The sequence below is a fragment of the Delphinus delphis genome, chromosome 20 (assembly GCF_949987515.2).
Source record: "Delphinus delphis chromosome 20, mDelDel1.2, whole genome shotgun sequence".
Classification (NCBI taxonomy): Eukaryota; Metazoa; Chordata; class Mammalia; order Artiodactyla; family Delphinidae; genus Delphinus; species Delphinus delphis.
This window is the reverse complement of record NC_082702.1, coordinates 49,630,117-49,656,895: the sequence shown is the minus strand read 5'-3', so window position 1 is coordinate 49,656,895 and position 26,779 is coordinate 49,630,117. Positions and strand designations below refer to the sequence as shown.

The 26,779-nt window shown below is 44.0% G+C and overlaps 1 protein-coding gene across 6 annotated transcripts in view; it reads right to left on the bottom strand.

The window, feature by feature from the left end:
• WWOX (WW domain containing oxidoreductase) overlaps positions 1-26,779 on the bottom strand; it is a 977,516-nt gene that overhangs the window by 873,669 nt on the left and 77,068 nt on the right. The window contains exon 6 of one of the 6 annotated variants that reach the window (XM_060000171.1): positions 19,999-20,226. The exons of the other annotated variants lie outside the window; for them this stretch is intronic. Within the exon in view, the coding sequence (XP_059856154.1) occupies positions 20,209-20,226 (18 nt within the window). The 3' untranslated portion in view covers positions 19,999-20,208. Of the gene's footprint in view, positions 1-19,998; positions 20,227-26,779 lie in introns of those variants that run through there. 6 annotated transcript variants of the gene reach the window in all.

Genomic DNA, 26,779 nt, shown 5'->3' with positions numbered 1-26,779 from the left:
CTAGATGCCAGGTACTTTATTAAGCAGCTCACCTGTGTGATCGCCTACCTGCATGGCTCTAGGCTGCACTCCACGCATGTCTCTCTGCTCAAGTGTCACATCACTAACAAAGCCTTCCCCCCAAACCCAGATAAAAGCAGGGCTCAGCACAAATATCTCATGAGTGAATAAATGAATGAATGAAAAAAGCCCTTCAAAGCCATGTCCATGTTCACAGACTCCTTGTCATGTGTGTGTCCCATGCAGTGGACATTAGAAGACTCAGTTGGGTCCATCACCGCCTTCCTGGAAAGTAATGCCCACCCCAGACTCAGGGAAGGTTGACAGCCCTGGAGTCTGAGCTCATGGTAACCCATTCTCTTCCACTGAGCCAGGCCAGGGCCAGAATCAGAACCCCAAATAAATTCCTTTCAGTCCTCGAGCCTCTCAGTAGGAATATCTGAAGGATCTTTAATCAAACTTTAGAGGCTCAAATTGCCCACAATTCTAGAAGTGCCTCCAGTTACCACAGATTTATCAGTGAAGAGAATGAAATAAAGAAAATTTGTTCCATAGTTAAAGCCAAGGCCACTTTATCCCAGATGTACTTAAATCACGTAGCTCTTAACAGAATCTTTAACTATAAATATACTAAATTTGGTAGTAGGATAGATTAACTACTCAAGGAAATTAACACTGCCTTAGAGAATGGAGATAACATATTAAACCACTGATAGGCTGCTTCTGAGAATCTTAACTGGGTAGACCTAACATTTTTAAATGGATATTAGAGATGATGAAATACTATTTGGCCACCCTCTGAAATGCAACTGAATTGACACTGATTAGGAAGAGGAGGGATATCTATTATTACATAGAGGCTGACATTAAAAACCTTCAACAAGCCCCCAGATAACTCCTTAGGAAACAGGTTTTGATGACTCAAAGACAAGAGACTGCAGGGTTTAGTTCCATCTTGAACGTGTGTGTGCTGGGTTTCATCCGCGGTGAGTTTCATCACTCGCCTTCCAAAGAGACTGGCAGGAACCACACCAGTGTTCGGGGCTTTGTCATTAGCCCTGTTTGCATTCTCCAAAGCAAACTGACTGTCTCCCGATGCAGTACATTAAAAATCCTCGGCGGGATCGACTGCCTGATGCTTCCCCGTTAAAGACAGCACAGCTCAATTAACAGCTTTTCAATATACAATTTAATTTTTCTTTCATCTTGATCCACAGCCTGGCTCAAAATGAGGAATGCTGGAATAGATGTACTTTGAATACTGAAGCAAGTCTTTATAAATAAACCTATCACACTTGTAATGATTTCTGTCATAACATGACAAAACAGATGAAGCTCAGAGTCAGGCACTTCTGCTCACACGTCATTTTTCCACCATCACCAGAACCTATGATATATATATATTTTTTTTTTTTTTTTGGCTTCTCTCTAATACTTTCTTCCAGTTCTCTCTGAATGGCACTCTGCTCTTTGAGAAAACTTTTTCCTTTTTTTTTTTCCTTCCCTGTGTAACAATTCTCTGGAAAGAAGAAAATTACTATCCTGTTACTTACATGTAAGGTAAGTAGTGTAACTTATAAATGAATTATGAAGGCCTTGCCCTTGGAAAGACATACATATTTCATCATACATATGATCCGTAACACTTACTACACATACAGTATTTATATTTATACATGATTATTCAAGGTTTTTTGAATCTCAGCAAGCCCGTACTTTCATAACCAAATCCAACATTCTCCTTCCAACTGTAAAAGGCACAAAATGGAACGTACAGAAGGCCCTCCCCCATCTGACCCTACACACAGCCTCTCTCCCGGGAAGGAAGGTATTATATTTACAAAGAATGCTGTGAATCAAGTGATTTCTCAAAGGCATACGACGCAGTATTCAAATAGCTCCATGTGCTTGCTGTTGATCAAAGAGGCAGATGTTTGCACCAGAGACAGAGTCTTCTGTTTAAATGTATTCATAAAAACAGACTTGGACAACATTTAGTGACTCGGATAGAAGCAGAGTGGCGCTGACATGGATTTCTCACCATTTTTTTTTTGAGCTGGGTGAGGAAAGAACATGGCCTTCCCTCCACACGTGAATAAACATCAGGGGAGACCCGGCTACAAAGCCCAGACCCTTTCTCTCCAAATCGGTCCAGTCAGTCTTTGTCAGGCTACAGCGGCAGTTTTGTTGCCAAGTTGAGATCTTGGATAACGTCACAGCTATGTCACGGCGACAAGTGGGTTTATTTAAAATTTACAGGTTTGGGGACTTCCCTGGTGGCACAGTAGTTAAGAATCCGCCTGCCAATGCAGGGGACACGGGTTCGAGCCCTGGTCCGGGAAGATCCCACATGCCGCGACGTAACTAAGCCCATGTGCCACAATTACTGAGCCTGTGTGCCTAGAGCCCGTGCTCCGCAACAAGAGAAGCCACCGCAATGAGAAGCCTGCACACTGCAAAGAAGAGTAGCCCCCACTCGCCGCAACTAGAGAAAGCCTGCGCGCAGCAACGAAGACCCAGTGCAGCCAAAAATAAATTAGTTAGTTAAAATAAAATTTACCGGTTTTATCCCAGTGTATTTGATTTTCACACTATAACGTATAACCTACTTTAAAAATTCAAAATACATTTCAGATTTTTCAACTCATTCACTGCCTATTTAGCATGAAATAGAAATTACACATAAATGTATGTGTGTGTATACATGTGTATACACACACACACACAAGTACAACCATCCAAACCAGAAAGTGACAAAACTACCCGTATTTTAAACACCCTCCTTCCATTTTTAGGCTTCTTTCCCTGATGCTATTACTGCTACTTATAAAATTCAGAGGGAACAGAACAAAAGCTGTAAGAGACTTTTTAATTGTCAGAGATAGAGCACTTAGAATTTATAGTAATTAACTAGTCATTACTTCAAATAAGAACATTAATTGGTATGTTTGGAAAATCTGCAGCATTGCAAAATTTAAAATAAACATTACAAAGATATCATTTACAATTAATCTATATTTACCAGTGAACTTCAAACTATATTTCTCTCTATTATGCTTTTATTGGCTATGGCGCACAGTAAATGGGGTGTGATACGCACAGCTTCCTAAACACCTACATTTATAAAACCCAATTACATAAATTAATTAGGAATGAACACACACATTTATGCCTTTGTTTGCAACTGTAACATATTAAACATGACGAAATTAATAAGTAGACCCTAAAAGAAAAAATACTGCCATGTATTCATTTTCTGTAACAGATTTTTATGAGATTTAATTTGACTTATCTAGTCCTAAGGGTCATGATTCTTAATAAATATGCAGTTTCTCGCCATTTCATATATATGTAAGGGTATGTTTTATGGTTCCTAAAGGACCAAGGATATATAAACTCAAGAGCATTTATATCCAGATTCAGACACAGAAGGGCAAAGAATTACTCAAATGTTATTCCTATCTTGCTTATCTCCTATGTTGTTTTCAAAGACAGCTTTTTGGTAATTAGAGTAGTATACACACAAAATTAAGTGATTTGCCATCACCTAACTTATCATAGGAAATATTCATTAACACAAGCTCAGTCTTAGGTCCAAAGAGGAATAAAACACTGATATATGATCAAGTCAGTCAGAAGAACGTGACTGGAAACAGATACATTTTTTTTTTTTTTTTTTTGCTGAGCCAATAAGAAATTTTAAATGCAAAGATCAGAACCCCCAAATGCTTTCCTAATATATTTTGAATAAATCAGCTAATTTTACATCATTGTTTGTTCAGAATGGTATTTCCCTGCATGGAAAAGTTGACAGAAAATAGTCTGAATTTTTTAAAAAGGTAAAAGGAAAGACTCTGGATTGGAGATGATCTCTTCCCTCATCCCCAGTAAAGCAGATTCCTAACAGGATCATCCATACGTGCCTACAGAGTTGCCAGGTCCAGAAACACAAGCTGGCAAAAGCATGCATTTGAACACAGGTTTCTGACCTGGTTTAGGAGTCTTCGTTAGAGGAAAAGCAGTGACATTGTGAAAGCAGAGCCTGTTTCAGGCCTCTGTTCCAGGACAGCTCCTGGGAAACAAAGGAGACTCTTCAGGTCACAGACCACTGCCTTGGGTGATACCCCAGGCTCCCCACCCTACCTTTTACTTGCTGGAGTTAAGGGGAGTCCCTCACCAGAATAAACAAGAACGCAGAGTTCCTCAGATCGCCATACGAGGTCAAACATGGTCCATCTTTGAAAAAAAAAACAGTCCTGGGCTTCCCTGGTGGCGCAGTGGTTGAGAGTCCACCTGCTGATGCAGGGGACATGGGTTCGTGCCCCGGTCTGGGAAGATCCCACATGCCGTGGAGCGGCTGGGCCCCTGAGCCATGGCCGCTGAGCCTGTGTGTCCAGAGCCTGTGTTCCACAGCGGGAGAGGCCACAACAGTGAGAGGCCCACGTACCGCAAAAAAAAAAAAAAAAACAACAACAGTCCTGTCTTGATCTTTACAAAGCGAGATCCTTTCCCAGGACCCTGCAGGATGTGAGACAGTAGAAGAGGGACAAGGTTTGCAGCCGGATCCACACCTTCATCAAGCCTCAGACCCCACTGCTCTATGCGGCTTCTCCACAGGCGCCTCTAGCTCAACAAGACCCAAACCAGGGCACTCCTCTCCCCTCCCTCCCTCCCTCCTCCTCCTCCTCCTCTAGCAGGGCTCCCTACGTCAGTGAAAGGTGCAGCCACCCAAGCATCACCTGGAAGCAGCCTCCCCCCTCCCTCTCTCTCCATCCTGCCGCCCAGGTCAATAGCCACCACCTGCACCTCTCTTAGGGGCATCCTCTCCTCTCCATCCCCAGCGCTCTTGCCTCCCCCCAAGCCCTTGAGGTTTGCTGCCGAGATTACTCTAAGAGACCCCTGGGCCAACCTCAATAGGCCGGGCTCCAAATGCCGCCAGAATCGACTTCCCAAATGCACAGTGGAGCAAGGAAAACGCCCGCCTTCTCCGTCCACCACCTCCCCACCTTCCTCCCACTTGCCCTCATTATGAAACCCAAACACCTCGGCGAAATATCAAGGCTCTTGGGGACAGGCCCCAACCTTCCCACCTTCCTTCACTACTGGCCACGCCTCCAGGCTCTCCCTGCACTCAAGACCCACACTCTGCCCAAATGTGCCTTTGCTCCCCTCTGTCTCCAGGCCTTCGCCCAGGGGATATTCTCTGACCACAGTGCCCTTCTTTGCTTTTCTTCTCTTTGCAAGTCCTAGTAATTCTTAAAACTTCTCCCACCAGGCTGCTGAGGGCATAACTCTACTCCCCTTGCTTCTGTACATGGCAGACAGCCTGTGCGTGCACTGGGACTCCAGAAACATGTTTTAGTTCCCCATTTGACCCCTAAACTATCATTATAGTGCTGAGAACAAAAGAACTGCGCACTTATTCACCTACTATCTTCCGGGAACTATTTCAGGAACTCGGTGTCAAACGCAACAAATTTCTTCGGGAGTTTACATTGAAAGAGGAAAAGCCAGAAAGGCAAGTAAACCAGTAAAAAGCAAATATAATGAAAGGTGGGGCTATTTTTTTAAGACATATTACAGAAATAGGGACATATTACAGAAATAGAGACTTGAGGGGCGGGGCACCATTTTACATAGGGTATAAATATGTAATCACAAATGGATTAATTCCAACTTCCTGGTACTCCAGGGGGATGAACTTCTGTTTCCAATGAAATTTTATTTTTAAACTGCTGAAAGCCTAAAGACACATGGTTACAAAAATCTTCCCCAAACGGGAAGCTGATCTGACAAACAGACCAACAATTCAATCAGTGAATTTCACAGTTACAACCGAGATCTAGATAGCTTCTTTGAGATTCAACTCATGAAAATCTGACAAACTTAGCTGTGTTCCAACACCTAAAGCTCAAGGTGGACAAAGCTTAGATGTACTGAACTTAAGAAACCTGACCAGCTAAGGCCCCGGGAAACAAAGGGAACAGAAGGATGAAGCATAATCTAGGAACCACCCTTCATTCCCGGGAAGGGCCTCAATGGCGCGTGGTCGTGGAGGACGGCATGGCGCCAGACCCAGCTTCCCTCCCGAGCCAGCTCTCTGAGCCCACGCTAGAACGGAAGATGAGGCATCACCGTGCCCAAAATGCGCCCTGTCTGGCCTGTCGACCAAAAGTTATCCAGGTTTGGGGGGAGTCTGGGAAAGTGGTCCCTTACCAAGTTTTCAGCCAGATTGCTAGACTAGGATGGCTAGTAAAAGTTCAGGAGGTGAAAGGGAAGGTCAAGAGTGAAAAGCTCAGAGAGGAAAAGTGGAAACAATACAAAGAAAAAAAACTAGAGTTAAGTGGAAAGGAATGCCCACTGAGGGGTGGAGAGGTAGTACAGATTAATCCTAAGAGTGACTCAGAAATACAAACTTATGGTTACCAAAGGGGAAAGGTCGGAGGGAGGGATAAAGTAGGAGTTTGGGATTAACACACTACTGTATATAAAATAGATAATCAACAAGGACCTACTGTATAGCACAGGGACCTCGACTCAATGTTCTGTAATAACCTATACGGAAGAATCATCTGAAAAAGAATGGGTATATGTATATGTATAACTGAATCACTTTGCTGTACACTTGAAACTAACACAACACTGTAAATCAACTATATCTCAATATAAAATCAAAATTTTTTTTTAAATTTTTTTAAGGAAAAGAAATAATTCCACACCCACAGCTTGGCACAAAGGGCTGCACTAGGACGCTGTTCCAAAAGGAACCACACTGTGTTAGAAGACTATCAAGGCCTACTTCTCCCTTGCACTGTTTTCAACCTGCTATTAACCACAGAACACTCTTTTGGCCTCGCCCAACACTTCTCATTTAATCTCTGAGCTAGTGACACTCTGGACTTGAGCACAGTCTTAGAATAATCAAGCTCAGATCACTGGCATGTTCTCATCACGCCTTCTCATGCTTTCAATATTCTTGAGCGCTTAACAGGTTTTCCTTATGCCCTCAGCCTTTCCCATGTTCCCCATATAATGACGCTATATTAATTTTCCTTCTCAAAAACTGTCTTAAGATTTTGATTCCTCGTTGAAATTCCTTCCCTACTTCAATGGTTGCAGAAGAAAGGAAATATGCTGCCAAATTAGCAGGTCCATTTTTACACCTTATGATAAACACACTTTATTTGGGTGCTGCCCAGCAGTACCCTCCCCTCCATGCAGATGGATGAACAGAGGCATCGTTAAAAACCAGAACCGACCATACTGTTTGCAGCCCAATCTCCCTTCTAACTGCTTCCGTGAGAGGGAGGAATTGCTGTCCCTACTGGGAAGGCGGAAGTCAATGTTTGCCTTTTCACTGTAAGCTTTTCTTCTGTTTGTTGTCTACTGCGCGCTCAGACCCACTCACAGATAAAAATGGAATGAATTTTTAATAGCCTGAGCTGAACTGGAGAGGGATGCCTGTTTTCCGCCCCCAGCACAACCGATCATGAATGCGCACAAGCAAAGCATCCCATCCGGAGAAGGAGACCCACACCACCAGAGAGGGCAGGCCCCCGGAAAGCCAGCACGGTGATGCCTTACGTCAACAGACAGGCTCACCTTGGGCAAAGGCCACCGCACTCAAATTAATCCAGCCCCTACAGAAAGCAATGCCTCCCTCAGGCTGTGAACGCCAAAGTCAGATCTCCCGGTAGGTCGGTGAACAGTGAAAAAGCACCCAGTGAAGACACACCTGAGAAGCCAGCGCCCCCGGAACGAGAGCACAGCAGTAAGAATGACAACACTAAAAATTCTGTGACCATCTTCGATTTCGGGGTAACTCTGCTAAGCACCTGAGCAACAGCACCTCGAGCCCTCACAGCACCCATGCAACGCAGGTATTAAGACCACATTTTACAGGAAGGAACTGAGGCTCGGAGAGGTCAAGTGCTTTGACCAAACTTTTGCTTTCTTTCCTGTGCTTTCTCTCTCTTTCTCCCTGCTACAACCTGTGCAGAAAGACGTGGAAAGGCCCATCCCCCAGGTGAAAGGAATGAATTCAAATGCTCTAATTCAGCAGTCAGTCACGTGAAACAGAGAAGGAGGAAATGGGAAGATGGGAGAGGCATTTTTTTCAAGGCCTACTATGTGGAGAGGGGGCACAGCCAGAGGCCGAGACAACAGCCAACACTACTGCTCTGTCCTTACAGTTCTGCCACTGACTCAACAACTAGCCTGAGAAATCTCTTCACAGAAGACGTGACAGCAACCTAAATGTCCATCGACAAAGGAATGGATAAAGAAGATGTGGTACGTTTACACAATGGAATACTACTCAGCCATAAAAAAGAACGAAATAGTGCCATTTGCAGCAACATGGGTGGACCCAGAGATGATCATACTATGTGAAGTAAGTCAGATGGAGAAAGACAAACATCATATGATATTGCTTACAGGTGGAATCTAAAAAAAAAATGATACAAATGAACTTACATACAAAACAGAAATAGACCCCCAGACATAGAAAACAAACTTATGGTTACCAAAGGGGAAAGTGGGAGAGGGGGGATTAATTACTAGTTTGGGATTAACTATACACACTACTATGTATAAAACAGATAATCAGCAGGGACCTACTATATAGCACAGGGAACTATACTCAATATTCTGTAATAACCTATAAGGGAAAAGAATCTGAAAAAGAATAGGTGTGTGTATATATATATATACAATATACATATAACTAAATACATATAACTGAATATATATATATATAACTGAATCACTTTTCTGTACACCTGAAACATAACATTGTAAATCAACTATACTTCAATTAAAAAAAAATCTCATGGTGACAATAACTTAAAAGAGGATATACTAAGAAATTCATTATTTATTTCCTTCCTTGCTGCCCCAACAGGCTTAGAAAGAAAAGTAGGTTACACATTGGCTACCAGGTCATCGGTGATCTCTCGGGGAGCCACTACCTTCACAGGCCCATAAATTATTCTTTTTCCTACTAGGAAATGCTCCTCTCGGATCTATTAGTGTTTCCCTGCATGCAACTAACTGATCATTCCACCCAACAGGCTGCTCAGTCGGTCAAGGACTCATTTACAGTGAAATCCACATACATAAGTGCCATCAGCTGCTTGAGAAGCGACCTTTAGGTCTGGAAATCAGCCTATGCAAGACACTCCCAGATGTAACTTGGAGAGATGAGGGGTGGACGGCCGGTGTGCACGAGTCAGACACCTGAATAAAAGAAGATTGCCTCATCAGGCTCAAAACATCAGGTGAGTGGCACTGAGAAGATTCAGAACGTGGACCCCTTATGCCTCTAATGAACTAAGGGCAGGCCATAATGATAGCACAGGAAAGGAGGACCAATATGAATACTGGCTTCATTGTCTAACGGTCATGACAAAGGACCCCTAGAGGAGGAAACGTAACACAGGCACATTAATTGGTCCTTGGGTAAGAAATACTTCGATGGCCATAAGGACGTAAATATTTATTGTTTCTCATCTTTTAGAATCAATTCATAGATAATGCACAGGGGGGTTAATTACAGGTACAGAATGGAATATAAATGTCATTAACCATGACAAAGTAGAAGTGTAAGTGGCAGAAGTTAGGAGGTGAAGGGGAAAGATGGGGAGGGATGGGCAGGGGTGCCTAGAGCCTCATCTAACAATGTACAGTGTTGAAGACACTGTCTAGAGCGGAAAATGAAAATACACATACACACACTCATGTGAGTGTGTGAGTGTGTGTGTTTGTGTGTATATATATATATATATATATACACACACACATATATATAATACAAAACATACAAAATATACTATATAAATATATAATATACAAAATCTGGTTCCAAACACAATGGGAAGAAAGACCTATGACTACTGACGGTGGTATAAGTGAGCTAAAAGCTTACCCACAACAGTAAGTCATTAGCGAGTCCCTGACACTGACAGATCAAGACATGTCTGAGTCGGGAATAAAGACACAGACCTACTAGAAAATGGACTTGAGGACACAGGGAGAGGGAAGGCTAAGCTGGGACAAAGTGAGAGAGTGGCATGGACATATATACATTACAAATGTAAAATAGATAGCTAGTGGGAAGCAGCCGCATAGCACAGGGAAATCAGCTCTGGTGCTTTGTGACCACCTAGAGGGGTAGGATGCGGGGGTGGGAGGGAGATGCAAGAGGGAGGGGATATGGGAACATATGTATATGTATGGCTGATTCACTTTGTTATAAAGCAGAAACTAACACACCACTGTAAAGCAATTATACTCCAATAAAGATGTTAAAGCAATAAATAAATAAGCAAGTAAATAAATAAATGAGAGATGTCTGAGCATACTACTAAGACACAGCGGGTGGCCACCAGAAGATTCAAAAACAACAGCTGTTGAAAGTGGTTGCCTTTGTTCATACCTGGGAGGCTGCCCCAGAAAAGCCTGGGGCACTGAGTCCTCTTTCTATCAAGGTTTGTTGAATGAATGGATGAGTGGATGCAAGTGGAGGGTGAGAAGGGCAGAGTCAGAATCTGCCTTTGCTAGTCCTTCAGAACTCTCTTTTTTCCCCTAATTTACCTTTCTGTGTGTGGAGGAGTGGGGATGCTTGTACTGCTTTGGTTTTTCTGGTTTGGTTTCCATCCCACTGGTGAGAATCTGGTTCCCGGATTCTGCAAGGGTGGCCTTCTGTGAATTGCGAGGATTCCCTGCAGGAGACCTGCTGCTGACGAAGCTGCATGGCCAGCTGGCCTGGGCTAAGCCCCCAAAAGCACCTGCCCCGGGAGCGGGGAGGGAGACTCGGGAAGGAGGCCTGACGCGTGAGCACCAGGGGGCCAGGGGCGACTTTCTGGTCAATGAACTACAGTTTAAGTCTAAGGAGTGAAAACTGACTTCTGTTCCACACTTACTACGAACTTGTTGTAACAAGAAAAGGAATGGGAAGAAATTCAAGAAAAAGCACTATCATGCGGGAGAGTCTATGACCTTGTCTATGACCAGAGACGGAGTCTATGACCTCGTCGGTTTACTGTGTTTTGTTAAAACATACAGGCTCTGTTTTCAGATTCCGCTTCTGCAGTGCGGCCTTGGGCAAGTCACTCACCTCTTCTCGCTGTCATTTGTCCAGTGGGGACCCTGACATCCATTTCACGGTGTTACTAGATGATTAAATTAGATAATGCCTATTAACATTTGGCATGTGATTGATAGGCTCAAAAGTTCTCCTCAGGACTTCCCTGGTGGCGCCGTGGTTAAGAATCCGCCTGCCAATGCAGGGCACACGGGTTCGAGCCCTGGTCCGGGAAGATCCCACGTGCCGCGGAGCAACTAAGCCCATGGACCACAACTACTAAGCCTGCGCTCTAGAGCCCGCGAGCCACAACTACTGAGCCCACGTGCCACAGCTACTGAAGCCCACGTGCCTAGAGCCCGTGCTCCACAACAAGAGATGCCACCGCAATGAGAAGCCCGCACACCGCAACGAAGAGTAGACCCCGCTCACCACAACTACAGAAAGCCTGTGTGCAGCAGCAGAGACCCAACGCAGCCAAAAAATAAATAAAATTATTTTTTAAAAAAAGTTCTCCTCTCCCTCCTCCTTGGAAGAATACGGGAAAAATACACAGCTCTCCACCACAAAACGGGTTTCCCAAAAGGAGGGGGTGGTTCTTTCACACGAAGGCTTATTAAGCTCAGATTCAGATAACTTCAAAGTACGTGAAAAGCATTTGTTAAATCCAAAACATATGCTGACGTAAAATCAAAAAAAAGAAATCACAGTATATAAAGCTGTCAGTAATTGGCTGAATTTTTTTAAAAGCTGTATTAAAAAAAATTATACCTGATGTAAAGAGGGGGCTAATTTAATCACCACTTATGGTATCTTCCACGTGGTGTGTTTCCAATGAAGCTGGAACCTCAGTTTCCCTTCTGTAAAAAGAGGTGACAACACAGGTCACAGAGGTTGAGTGCCTGGTACAGTGCCCCGTACAGTGCCCGACACAGGCTGGCTCTCAACTCACGCTCGCTATGATAAGTCACGCAACATCACCTTTTCCTTTTGCTCAAAATTAGATACCACGCGAGTCGTTTTCTCTCCAGCCTGGGTAGGATTTCCCCAGGATAACAAGGAGATCAGAGTTGTGTTTTGCCCTCACTGCAAATGCTCAAGCCAGGCGGCAGTCGGTGGGGGTGATAAAACTGTCTCTCGGGCTCTTACCGTGACTTTTGTCCAAAATGATCAGAGAGTACATTAAATCATTAGCAGAAACTTTGCTGCCTGCTGATTTTACAATGCAGGCAATGAAATTCATTGCGGAAGCAAAATAAGGCCAATAATATAATTACAGCGCTCTGCCTAGGCAGTCAGAGCTAATGCTATTATTTGACATTGCAAGGCTGTGTTTTTTTCCCCAGAGCTTCGGTGGAGACAAGGTTTGCCCTAATTGGTTCCAAAGCACAAGCTCCCCACCACCATCTTTCCTCAGGACCAGTAATGCTAATTTCCACATGACTGTAAATAGTATTTGCAAACAATACAAACATGGTAATAAGAGGCTAGGTGGGTAATTAATGTGGTTACAAAGTAGCTTATTTGCATTTTTATTTAAAAACGACCTTCTTTAAAAAGCAGCTCAGATATTCTCTTTGCAAAAGGAGCCTTGGTTAAAGAGTACAGTGGTAATTACTCTCTTTAGGGGTTCTTTTATATGTCCTTCAGGGAATTAGAATGAAAAGATAAGCAGAATTACAAAGGAAATCATGTAAAATATGAAATGTACTATAAACACTTAGTAGTGTATTTACCATAAGCTGGGCCTACCTTTTTCATTAATGGAATATTTTAACCAACTTACAATACATTCAAATTAATTGTAGATATGGTTAAAAGGTACAATCATCTAGTTAAACATTTTTTTTTTTTTGGTAAAGGTGTAAGAATTATAAGATTTTTCTGTGCCCTCATGGTGAATTCCACAGGGTCACCTCCTGCCAGAAAGTGCCCTCAAGCAGATAAAGGGTTAAGTGCGGTGACCCTCAGGGATAAGGTGATCTGTGTTCTTCCCTGACAAAAGGAAACCAGGTTAGCGCAATCATTTCATCTATCTCTTCTTAGCTTATGTCTTGCATTCCTGGGCTCAAAACATAGGAATTCGGTCTTTCCCATTCTTTTCCCAACTGTGATATGTGCAAATTTTTAGAAGGTTTCCAGGGTCAGGACCATTCAGCAACTGAGAAACGTGAATTCATTGTGAAGCCATTTAATCATCACCAGTGGGAGGTGAGCCAGGAGCTGTCACAGAGATGAAAAGGCACATCACCACCCCTCATGGAGTTCATGGTCTTTTTGACAAAACTGTCACATGGAGGTGCCTGTCAGGTTGGATGAAGGAGCAGGTTCTAGCAGGCCTGCAGGCACCGGGAGAAGTTCCACACGGGGTGCAGTTTTCAAGGTGAAGGAAGAGGACCTGAGCAGCGGAAGGGTGGGGCTCTGCAGGTGGAACTGCCAGCACGTCCCAAGGTCCTGGGACACAGAATAGCTTGGTGGGCCTGGGGAACCTCATGGGGGCAGCCCAACGGGTCAGAACCAGCAGAAGGCAGACAAGAAGCTGCAAGTGCAAACGTCAGCCAGGTAACAACTCCGTTCACTTATTCCTTCAACGAACATTTATTAAGGACTTGCTCTGTGCGAAATTATGTTCTGCATCAGAACTCACACTCTATTGGGATAAGGCGGTCAGGAAGCAATAAGTATAACACATGAGGAAAGTAAAGAAAATGTTAGTATACACTCTAAGTGCTAAAAATAAAAGAGAGGAAGAGGACTTGAGAAGGATCGGGGGCGAAGGTGGTTAAACCAGGCAGGATTAAGTAACAGGGGATGATAGCTACTACTCGGTCCCAGCTAACCACTGTCAAGTCTTCCAACATTTTTAAGACAAGCGAGAAATTTGGATTCTTGAGTGAAACTTTTTTTTTTTTAACTTAAAAAGCAAACAAGTAACCTACTGAGCAGCTACAGGAAACCCTGTCTGCAGAGGAACAATGTATAAAAGCTCCTGACTTGAAAGGGACATTATATTGTTTTTTTAACAAATACATCTTAAAAAGATCTGTCTTTACTCTCATTTACCCAGCCCTCCCAAATTTATCCCACCAAATTTTATTTCTGGCTAAGACTGCCTGTCCTCATTTAAGCATCTCTATTCATGCAGATACCACACGAGGCTGACACTTTGTCACTCCCACCCTTGCCATCCTCTAAACATTCAAAGCATATCTTTCATTGGTTGCATAATGGTACTGCCGCTACATAAGACGAGATCCAAATAAGACCAGCTACTTGGTATTGTTTTGAAAATATTCACCCAGTAAAATTTATTTATCCTTTGGATAGAATTCAGAGGCTGTAATAATGTTTTAAATATGATTTCCAAATACTTGAGAAAAGCAGAAAAGCAGTGAAGTGGAAGGGAAGGATAATAAGTTTATGACATTCACGTAAATATATCCAGAAAACTCGGTCATTTACACCAGAACTGCAATCTTTTCTATTAAAATATGCAAACGGCAGTATGAAAAATGGTTTGCGGTTTTAAAGAAATACAGCACTACAAACGTCAGCGTGAGGGAACTCAATAACACTTAATGAAACTTTGGATTTCAAATTAATTACTGATTGACTAAGACATCTAGAGGGAAAACAGCCTCGATGAGAGAAGGCTGGGAATGGGCCATAAATCTGGATGCCTCTTGCCAGGACTCTGAGCTGCCTTCTCCTACTCAGCCCATTAATGCTAGGTTAATGGGGTGACTGGTCCCTGCAAAGACCACCGGTTTCATTCTCCGAAATAAGACTGGTCAGGATTTTCCTGACTCTTTCAGATATACCTTTCTTTCTTTTCTTCTTCTTCTCTTTTTTTTTTTTTTTTAACTTGTGTATTTGTGGTTTTAACTGCTTACGGGAACCTAAAGTAAAAAGTTAAAGAAACTAGTGAAGTGATATTTTACTGAAAGACAAAGGGTACCTATGTTAAGAAACTGTCCTTGGTAAAGCATATTATTTGTTCACTGTTACTGTTCCCTCCTTGCCTTTGCCATGCTTTCCTATAGGTGGGGTACACTTTCCTGCCCCACTCATGTTGGTCTTGGCCCTGAGACCTGATATGACTATCGGAATGTGAAGGTCACTTCTGCTCAAGGTCTGAACAGAAGTCCCTGGAGCTTTTGCCTCTGGTGACTTCTCCTGCAGCCTGGGTACTGGAATGACAACTCATGAGAAACAGCCTGGGGAAGCCCAGTTAATACAGCAGAACCATGGCCAACTTCCAGCCCTCATGGGGCATGAACAAAGAATACACATTGGCATGAACCCCTTGAGTTTTTGCTGCAGTAACAAGCAACCTCTGGGGTTGCTTGTTACTGCAGCAAAAACTGACTAATGTGCAGTCCTTGCCCATTAACTAAGAACTTTTCTACCACAGTGTTCAAGTCTTACCTGTTTTCTGCATACATAAGATATTTCATAACATTCAACTATAACAGCTCTAGACTCATAATAAAGAAATTCTCACCTATAGGATAAAAGCCTTTTTTTAATAGTTACTGTCACAAAATGGACAGGGAAGAGAATGCATCAACCACCATTTGTAATAAGAGCTTCAAAGTAATGAATGGTCAGCAGTCAGCAAACAACAGCAACAAGAAACCAGTAACATCACCAAGTGCTTATTACTATGTGCCAGGCACTGTTCTAAGTTGTCACAAACACATATTTCCCCACAAAAACCCAGGATGTGGGGCCTATTTTTATCTTCCTTCTATGAACAAAGAAAGTGAAACAGAGAGGTTAGCTAACTTGCCCCAAAACTATGTGGACAGCCCTTATCTTTTTTATTCTCCATATAATTCTGAGTTATTCCTTATCAAATTCTACTGTTCTCTGTGTCATCCTTTCAATATAACCAAAGCAGATTAATTAAAACTATTCCAAGCATAAACATTCCATCATTCCTGAGGTAAGTTACTCCTATGATCATATATCCTGTAAATTCTGAGAACGGCTCTAATAATGATTCCAATTCATCTTCCCAGCAAGCTGCGCCTTCCAGCCCCCCTTGGACAACGCTAAAATGCATTCTCAAATCCCACCTCAGGGAAGAATCCCTTCCAAGGATCAAGAACCTGCCTTGTTGTAAATCCTTACCTGAAACCTTCCCCATGTGGGAAATCTGTGTTAATTCCACCAAACTGTAGCTATAAAACAGCAATCATGTACAGGGGTAAAAAGAGAGAGAGAGACTGAAACTAATAAAGTGGAATTAACATATTCATGTGGATGTCATATATAATATGTACAAAACAGGTATCCAAGGTTTTTAAAATGAAACCTGCTAAAATGTTGGGACCGTATGATACGTGTTTGGACCATTTTGTTGAAAGCACAAACAGATATACTAGAAACTCACAATTATGCTATTTTCAACTGGCGGGAGTATGTTTTTCTACCTTCCCTACGTGTGAGCAAGGATCACCCAAGCTACTTGGTTCAACCCAATAGCAACAGTCCCAGGGCCAAGGTGGGCTGTCCCAGCCTGCACTCTGCTCAGCTGGCTGTGGCCCACGAGAGAGGAGGGGCACCCGATCCTCCTTCTCACAAGGGGGCAACGTGGCAGGTGGCCCTGGAATGGGATGGGGGATGACCCGGTGGGCCAGCAGCACCATCTTGCCTGATCCAACCCTCATCACAGAGGGTGGGCAGGGAGTATAGAAAATATAGTTTATTCCACAGTTTTGTCTTAAAAAGGGAGTGGAAAATGAAAAAAGTAACCCTGAAGCTGATATTCATCTTTAGTGTTCAGACATTTAAGACCAGAGGTGCCAGACTCAAGGAAAGAACCCTAAGAAAGTCACACAGTTATCAGGATACAGATGGCCTGGGTTCCACATAAACACCAGTTGGGAGGGACAACACGAAAGGAACGTGAGTCTGCTGACACGCAAGGCCCCCTGTCCTGAACCCCCATTCATCAGCGGTCACTCCAAACCCCATGAAGTAGGTGGTGTCATCTCAGAGATTCACTGCCTGACCCAGGTAGGACATCCACTGAGAAACTGGGCTGGGATTCAAACCAAGTGGTTTTGACCCAGATCCAAAATGCTTTCCCCCTGTAGGATCAGTGCGACTACAGACAGCCTTTAAAAAGATGCAGGACCTGGTGCAAATCACTCTAAATGGGACCCGACTCCTTCTCCTAACATGTCTTGTAGGATAGGGTGTGACACTGAGGGTCAAAGCACCTACTAGGCAGAGCCTCTGGGTCCCCAGGGCTCCCCAGGCGTACTAGATAGGACCAATCTGGTTGCATGTGACAGAAACCCAGCTGAAACTAGCTCACACACAAAGGAAGGTTCATCGGCTCCATAACTGGACAAGTCCAGGGGTGACGTCGGCCCAAGGAACTCTTTTGCTCTCTCTCATTTCAGCTTGCCTTCACCATTCTTATCTGTCTCCTTGTAGCTGGAAATATAGCTCGTAGCAGCCCATATAAACATCCTTCTAGCTCCCAGCACCTAAGACAAGAGAGCATCTTCTTCACCGACTACTGACTGGTCTGGCTCCAGTATGATAGACCATACTGGCCCAGACTAGCTCATGCAAAATACTATCATGGTCTTCACTTCCACAGTCCCCAGGATGGAGCTGTTAAGAATGAGTGTGGGAAGAGATGCTTGACAAGACAACAGCTATCACACTGGGGAAGCCAGGGGTGGGAAGGGAGCTGCAGCAGAAAAGTCACAGGGGTTTCGTTGTTATTATGATGTTAGCCACTGGCTGTTCGCGAACTCCGAGATCCTTTCTCTTTCTCAACAAATAGACTTAAGGGTTGTCGTTCCAATTTCATACGCCCTGCATACAGCTGGGCTTATGACTCTCTTCGCTCGGCTCTGAAGACGGACAAAGGAGCAGCAAGCACTATTGCAGAGACACGCAGACTTTCACATCCCTCGTGAACCTGCATCAACAAAGAGAAGGATGGAGGCGAGGCATCCTCTGCGCTGTGGCATCCATGACCACCGATGACCAGTGGTGAAGGGCAAACCCGCTGGGCCTGGGACACCACAGGTAGGAGGTCCGGGGAGGCCACGCCTGCAGAGGTGAGCTGATGCCTCCAAGATCTTACCGATTAACTTGTCACAACTTGCCTCTGGAACCCACCTAGTCCTGGTCCTAGGAACCCAAGCTTCCTCCTGTTGCTAGTGCCAACTGAAACATACACACACATATGCACACAACTTAAGAGCTGTGAGTTGAGTTTTATTCAGGGTCTTACTGAGGACTAGAGCCAGGATTCACCCTCTGAGATGGCTCTGAGGGACTGCTCCGAAGAGGCAGGGGAGAGGCTAGTGGGTGCATCTATATTGATTTTGGCTAAAGAGTACGTGCAGTCAAACATCCATCTCGGTAGAAGCTTACTGCCAGTCACGAGGAACAGGTATCCCAGTTAATGATTTTAGTGCCTTTCTATATCCGGGAAGATGCAAGAATCCAAGTTCACGCAGTGGAGGCTAACACAACATTGTAAATCAACCATACTCCAATAAAAATCAATGAGGAAAAAAAAAAGAATCCAAGTTCATGAAATTTTTTTCTGAAATATATCTAACTCTCTAAGGGGCCTGTTTTGCCAAAACACAGAGTGCCTCATCCTGAACTCCTTTCAGGGTGTACTTCAGTGGCTAATGACCTAATCCTTGTAGAACCCAATGGTGGGCGACATTCCTTGTTCCACACCAGCATGGCTCAGCCCCAAACCTGCCCCTCGCAATTCCATCCTGCAGATGAGCTGCTTCCTCCCAGCCACTGCTTGGATCAAATGCAAGCCTGCACTGGAATGCCAGGAACTCTGGTGCTGACTTCTCCTCTGCCTGCCCCTCCAAATCCTTCCTGCCCACTCACCCTCCTTCTCTGCCCTGCCCCCTCCTCTCCATCCCTCTTCAATAGTTTTATAGCAGGATCTAATCTAATCTTTATGGTTAGCCAAGCACGGAATCAAAACAGAATCAAAACAGAAGATGTGCGGTACTTCATCAGATGTAGGTTCCATTTTCTCTGGTGTCCCCAAGGAAAATCATTTATATGATTTCAAAAAGAATGTCCTTTCCCCCCCACCCCACCCCACCCAGCCTGGTCAAGACCCATGAGGGATCTTAACATCCATAGATCTTTCGATACCCTTACGTGAGCCAATGAATTTTCCACCTGGACCATATCATAACGGCCCATAATTTAGTGCCCACTCTATAAAGTATGACTTACTGTTTTTTTTTTTTTTCTAATTTTAGCCCCTCAAAACTTCCAAATAATACTCCTACTGTTCTGGGATTTTTCAAATACGACCCTTTTACTCCAATCTGTAGCCTTAAAACTTTATTTTTCCCAACTGAGGCAAGCAAACTATTCTTCTATGTTCAGATAAAAGCACTTCTCACTACTTTCATCATTTTAGCTGTATTGACTTAATATTCATGGACAACCACTGAATTCCATAGAAAACAGCTAGTTGGAAAACCATAGAAAGTACCTTTTAATCAGCTGAATAAGAAACTAAACACTTCCAAGTTCTCATAACCCTCGTGAGGAATTACAATGAAGAGATGTTATATTAATTAAATTCTTGGAATGCATCCATAATGCTTAATGGAAATGGAAGCCTTAGGAGGTCTTAAATGCCTGCGACACACCCACCACATCATTTAAATCCCTGAAACCCACCCACATCTTCCAAGGAATCTGTTTAAACCCGATCATTTGCATCATACAAAAATACTTAGATTTATGATAATTTTTATTTTTATTTTTTAAATCAATTTATTAATTAATTTATTTATTTTTGCCTGCATTGGGTCTTTGTTGCTGCGCTCGGGCTTTCTCTAGTTGCGGCGAGCGGGGTCCACTCTTCGTTGAGGTGTGTGGGCTTCTCATTGCGGTGGCTTCTCTTGTTGCAGAGCACAGGCTCCAGGCGCGTGGGCCTCAGTAGTTGTGGCTCGCGGGCTCTACGGCGCAGGCTCAGGAATTGTGGCGCATGGGTCTAGTTGCTCCGCTTGCTGTCAGTAGTTGTGGCTCGCAGGCTCTACGGCACAAGCTCAGGAATTGTGGCACACGGGTCTAGTTGCTCCTCTTGCTGCCATTTCTTAAGCAACTGGCAGGACCTTGACAAAGAAAGGCTTAGGAAACACTTTTGCTTGGTCCTCCAACTGCCCTATGAGAAGAGGGACCTGGGATGCTGCAAGGTTAAGGCCACCATGCCTGTCAATGGTGGAGGCCAGGTTTGTCCTATGTTTATTCTGGTGGTTCTTTTTCCCTTTATTATTTTTTTGTTTAAATAAAAATTCAGTGCAACAACAGAACTATATAAAGAATACACCTCCCACCCTCACACACATAATTCGTTCTATATCCTTTCAGACCTTTTGGGGTCATTTTTTGGCAATTTGCTTTTTTTTTTAAGTTTATGTACTTATTTATTTTTGGCTTTCGGTCTTTGTTGCTGCGAATGGGCTTTCTCTAGTTGCGGTGAGCAGGGGCTACTCTTTGCTGTGGTGCGCGGGCTTCTTATTGCAGTGGCTTCTCTTGTTGCAGAGCGTGGGTTCTAGGCGCACGGGCTTCAGGAGTTATGGCTCTCGGGCTCTAGAGCACAGGCTCAGTAGTTGTGGCACACGGGCTTGGTTGCTCCGCAGCACATGGGATCTTCCCAGACCAGGGCTCGAACCTGTGTCCCCTGGGGTCTCTCCAGGAGCACCTGGGGCCAGGTTTCCAGCTACTGCTTCCACAATGATCTCCATGTTCTCTGTGTCCTCTTCAGTTGCTGTGGTTTCTACCAGCAGGCAGCCTGGGTCAGCAGGCAAAGGTGGAGGGTTCCCAGAAGGACAGGGGCTCTGGACAGGCTCTAGGAGTCCACGGTTAGAGAGAGGTCGGGGGATCAGCAATAGCTCAGGGCACAGTCCATCCATCTCCCCAGTGCTGTTGGCTGGCTGTGAGTCCAACACAGGGTCTGTCATCACCACCAACTTGTGTGCTATGTCCTCTTACGTGCTTAGGGAGGAGCCAAGGAGGACGTGGTGTCGTCTAGACTGAGCTGCTGGAAGGCGGAGTGAGGTGGGACATAGGTGGGCACAAGAGAAGAAATGAACTTATCTTCGGGGCACGGGTACGCGTGGCCTTGGACGGATACGGTCCCCTCGCTTCTCGGGGTCTCAGCTTCTCTATCTGTAAAGTGGAGACGATGACAGCGTACACATCGTTGGGCGGGAGCGGGAATCACAAGTGCCAGCAAATGGGAAAGCCGTTTTTAACCTGCAAGGCGCCCGGCCCTGCGCGGGCAGGAGCCTCATCTCTATCAAGACTTAGATTTAAAAAAGGGACTAAGGAAGAAAATGAAACTTCATCTAGCTTCCTTCCATGCGTTGTTTTATATGTCTTCTGATTTGGTTCTGTATAATTTATCTCAGTTATTTAGAATGTCTTTCAACCTTCAAGAAGAAAGCCAATTCTGACGGGAGAATTCAAGTCTGTTCATTCATTCATCCGTTCATTCACTCCCTCATTCAACAAACAGGAGAAAGCAACTGAGAAGAAATCATTCACTGAGTACCCATGAGCACCACGTCCTAGAAGCTTTGTCTATTTTTGCTACAATTACACAATGATCATGTGGACCAAAAAAAAAGCTTACTGAATGTCATCCATGGGCCTCACACTACACCAAATACAAGATATTCAAATATCAACACAACAAATCACACGCTAATCATCATTATTAGTCTCTTCAATTTACACATGTGGAAACTCAGGCTCAAAGAAATTAGGTTTCCATCATCACATGGGACTCTAATGGTCACTGGTTTTATATTCAAAGCTACCTTTTCTTTGTTTGTTTAATATTTCCAAAGTCATAACAGATCTTAAAGTGGAAAACAAGCATTGCAAATACATTTCCATCCTGGGTGGGTGCGGGGGGGGGGGGGGGCGGGTGTACATACTCCTGCATTATAAAACATAGAACATGCTACACTGATATATAACCTGTACAGCTGGTGACATAACCCTGCTGGTTTTTTTCAGAAAAAGGTAAACTGAGGAAGAGTGTGTCTGTATCTAGACAATACGTTTAATAAGGATGTGGGAAAGCAGAAGGGGCCATAGGGGAGGTTGATCACACAGCGCTCTGGTCCCTGGGTTTTTAGCCTGGAGAAAAGGCAGACAGGTGCTTCTCTGTGGCCTCCTGGCATGTTAAAAGTTATGACACAACATAAGTTTAAAAAAAAAATTATGACAAACTGTCCTCCACCTTAACAACAAGAAACGGATACAAATCTTGGGACACAAATACCAAGAAAGCCTACTTTAAGTAGCCATAGAAACAAATACCTAGTTAACCCTCCTGTTTAAAAAGCTTTGCAATACAACAAATATTAACTACTTCTAAAATCACCAAATTCAACTTATGAGGCTCTTTCTTAAAAAAAAAAGAAACAAGCAAAACAACCTGGGGCTTCCCTGGTGGCGCAGTGGTTGAGAGTCCTCCTGCCATGGCCGCTGAGCCTGCGCTCCGCAACGGGAGAGGTCACAACACTGAGAGGCCCGCGTACCGCAAAAAAAAAAAAAAAAACAACCTGAAAAACCTGGGAGTTAGATCCGGTATAAATTTTCCGGAACACCAGGCTCATATGGACCATACAAACTATGTGTTTAAGGGGAAGGCATTCCTCTCGCCCTTCAAACTGGGTAAGGAAGTAATTGCCTTCGAAAGAGATTTGAACCGCTGTGACGCTACTTAAAGCGAAGTAAAGGAAGGACAAGAGATTTAGGTTCTGAGACTTGGAAAAAAGACCCTGTGTCATCCTCTTCTCTTTGGCAGATTAAGGTACCAATTTCTATTATGCCATTTCTCACCTTCTAATGAAACTAGTTCTGTAACTCTCCAAAGACCAGGAGTTCCCTGAGTGCAGGCTTCTCTTCTTTGCATCTGCTCAGCACCTCGTGCAAAGCTTGGGATAACTCAGCCACATTCTAAGGGTGGGATGGACCGACAAATCCATGGACCTCCAAGCCAAGAGCATCTTTTGCTACTAGGTTGCCTTGAAGCTTTACTCTAAGCAACAGCCCTAATTAAGAAGTAACTCAGCAAACTATTATATATAGAGTGGTGAACAACAAGGTCCTACTGGATAGCACAGGGAACTATATTCAAAATCCTGTAATAAACCATAATGGAAAAGAATATGAAAAAGAATATATATGTAATATCTGAATCACCTTGCTGTACACCAAAAACTAACACAACATTGTAAATCAACTATACTTCAATTGAAAAAAAAAGAAGTAACTCAAAGAATAAAAACTAATGTAAAGGGTGTTTCTTGGGAGATGACAGAATAGTTCGGTATCCTGATTGTGATGGTACTTATGCAAACCTATATATTTAACAGAACTGTACACACACACACACACAAGTACATGTAAAAACTGGTTAAATATGAATAAATTCTTTAGTTTATAATTATGTACCAATGTCAACTTCCTAGATTTGATCATTCTAATATGGTTATATAAGATGTTATTATTGGGGGAAGCTGGGTGATGGTCAGGTACCCAGGAACTCTCTGTATTAGTCTTTGCAACGTCTATGAGAATCCAAAATTATTTTTAAATTAAAAAAAAAATTTTAAGTAGAAAATGCCAACAAGTCAAAGGACATAAATTTTCAGGTTAAACTGTGAGTTTTAACCATTAGGGATTTGTGAGAAAGACACCAAATTTTTTTTTTTTTTTTTTTTTTTTTTTTTTTTTTTTGCTGTATGCGGGCCTCTCACTGTTGTGGCCTCTCCCATTGTGGAGCACGGGCTCCAGACGCGCAGGCTCCGCGGCATGTGGGATCTTCCCAGACCGGGGCACAAACCCGTGTCCCCTGCATCAGCAGGCGGACTCTCAACCACTGCGCCACTAGGGAAGCCCCCAATTTTTTTTTTTTCTCTCTCTCTCTGTTGCTTACCCTTTAGATCAGTACCATTCAATAAAACTAATGAAAGTCACATATGTAATTTAAATTTTCTAGTAGTCAAGTCAAAAAAAAGGGTAAAAAGAAACAAGTGAGATGAACTTTAATATTTTAACCCAGTGTCTAAAATATCATCTCAGCATGGAATCAATATAAAAAACACTAATAAAATATTTTACCTTTTTATACTATGTCTTCAAAATCTGATAGGTATTTTATTTCACACTTACAGATCATTTCAACCTGGACCAGGCACATTTCAAGCCCTCAATTGCCATATGTGGCCCCTGGCTACCATACTGGGCATCTCCACTCTAGATACCACCTATAAGTGGCTGTGAAAAGTCACTTCGAGCTGCTTTCTTACTTACACTTTTTATTTCCTTTGGATGAATGGTTATCTCCAGCATTTTAAGCCTACTTGATGGTGGCAGTGTACACCACTTGAGGGTAATAGGTCTAAAGGAGTGCCGTCTACTGATGAGTTTCTAGACATACACTTATTTTAAAATAACACACACCCCCAAAGCCAAAATCACCGTTCAACTTGAAAAAGTTTTCTGGATGTGAAATTTTTTCTGCGCTGTGACATATTCCTGGGGACAGTGGCGGGTCCTTTCTATCCAGGTCATCGTAGAATGAAGACAGAGTCTCATTAGCTGTAAGGAGTTTGGGCGTGGTGGGCAGGAGGGTCTCTGATGCCTTCCCTGTTCCCTTATGATTCAAAGTTGCATTAAACACAGAACATCAGTTAGATAACTGCAAAAACCCTTGAAGTAACCAGAAGGAAGTCCTGAGGGCTGCTCTCTGCTAGTCTAATTGCCCACCTCCTGTCACTCCCGTGGCAGGTGTGCACCCCCTGCACCTAGAGGTTACATGTGGCTCTGGCCCAGGGAACGTGAGCAGCTGCGACAGCGTCACCCTGAGCATGAGTCTGAAGGGCAGTGCACGGTCAGCACGCCTTTCTCTTCCTCTGTCACAACACCCAGAGACGCGAGTCGACTCCGGTTGGCTAAGCGAGGTCCCATCTAGCACAGCCTTCCCAGCAACTCACGATGGAAATGTCATTGGAACGAGAAATAAACCTCAGTTGTTTTAAGCCCCTGAGATTTTGAGGTCGTTTGTTATTACGGTCTAGCTTGGCCTGTCCTAACACATCATTCAACTGTCGATTCCCTACGCGTGACATCAACTATTCCATCCAGGGTCTCTCCCTGAGTACTTGGGCCTTATTGTATCTGCTATATAACCCAGGCTGGGTTTTACAGTGGTTTCATTACCAACCATAAAAACTGTAACAGTGGAACTGTATAAACAAACCAAACAGTGTTTTTACTGTAAAACATGAATGTAATATAAATATTTGTCTTTGCCTTCTCTCAGCATCTGTAATGAGAGCAGAAAATTCATGCCATATGTTTATAGTATGAGGGGGAAGAAGAAAAAAAGATCTCAGTGATTCATCCATGCGGGTGCTGGCTAAGCTGGTTAGTATTTTTAATTCATCCATTTTCTTTCACAGATAAATTCTCCACAAATCCTAAAACCCTTACGATCGTTAGTTGCCAAATTCATGACTGTTCCTACAGGAGGGTCCTTGCTAAGGAGAACATGAATGTGGGGCTATGAGGTCAGCTTCTCTAACAAGATGAGAAACTGTGGAGTGAATGAGGACTGTGGCCTCTCCCCAGCCCGGCTCCACAAATTTGCATATGAAATAACCTCTCTGAACACTTGAAAAGACTCGCCCTACCTCTAGCTGGAAGTGCACCTGGACACGTGGGGTCCTGAGAGCTCCTGCTTTTTTTGCATCCTCACAGGGAGAAGCACAGAGCAAGTTAAGTGGCTCCTGCCTGCAGGAGGACCTTCCGATTGGGTGGGAGCGGGGTTACGGCCCCTGCCGAGGTGTGTGCCAAGCACACGATCCAGCTTCGCACGCAGGGAGCAACGGGGAACGTTTTTATTTCAGAGCCGTAATGGAGTCCTTGATGTGAAGGTGCTGAAGCCTGCCCGCAGTGTCTGTGCAGCCTTCTAGGATGCCAGCCGAGGGGCACAGAGAATGCTTTAATTTCCTCCAAATTGGCTCACGGACCAGAGGTTTCTGGAAACTGTCACTGTCCCACAGAATCCAATACCACAGCAAGGAAGCTCTGTTTGAACACAGAGCAAACATACCCGGACGAGGCTCTGTCTGGCACAGAGGAGGCCGGCCCCTCGTGGGCACGAGAGCTGTTGGCGGGAATAGGGGAAGCAGGAAGGCCTTGATGGGCTAGAGCCCAGGAGAGGCAAGGCATAGAGAGGTAACCTCCAGAAGCTCTCGGCACGGTGAGCAGCGCCAGCGGGTGGAACCTAGTGCGGGCCACAAGCCGGGCACTGCCACCTCACTTAATCTTGACAAGCGGCCTATGCAGGGAAGCAGTTAGCTTGAGAGGCACGTGGAGGAGAGCCTGGACTGAGAATACTCACTGCCAGCAGATGGAGAGCCAGGATTCCTACCTAGGTCGGGCTGATTCCAAAATGTGGGCTGGCGACCATGAACTCGGCAGCTGGAGTCAAAGAAAAATCCTCATATTTCTAACCAGCTGGTCTAACACCTTCCAACAGTGATGAGAAACACAGGTACTGGGTCTGCTCCTACCCAAGTATTACTGAGCCTGGACCTTCAACCAGGTCCTGCCCTCCTCCTCCAAGTTGAGTGTTGATAT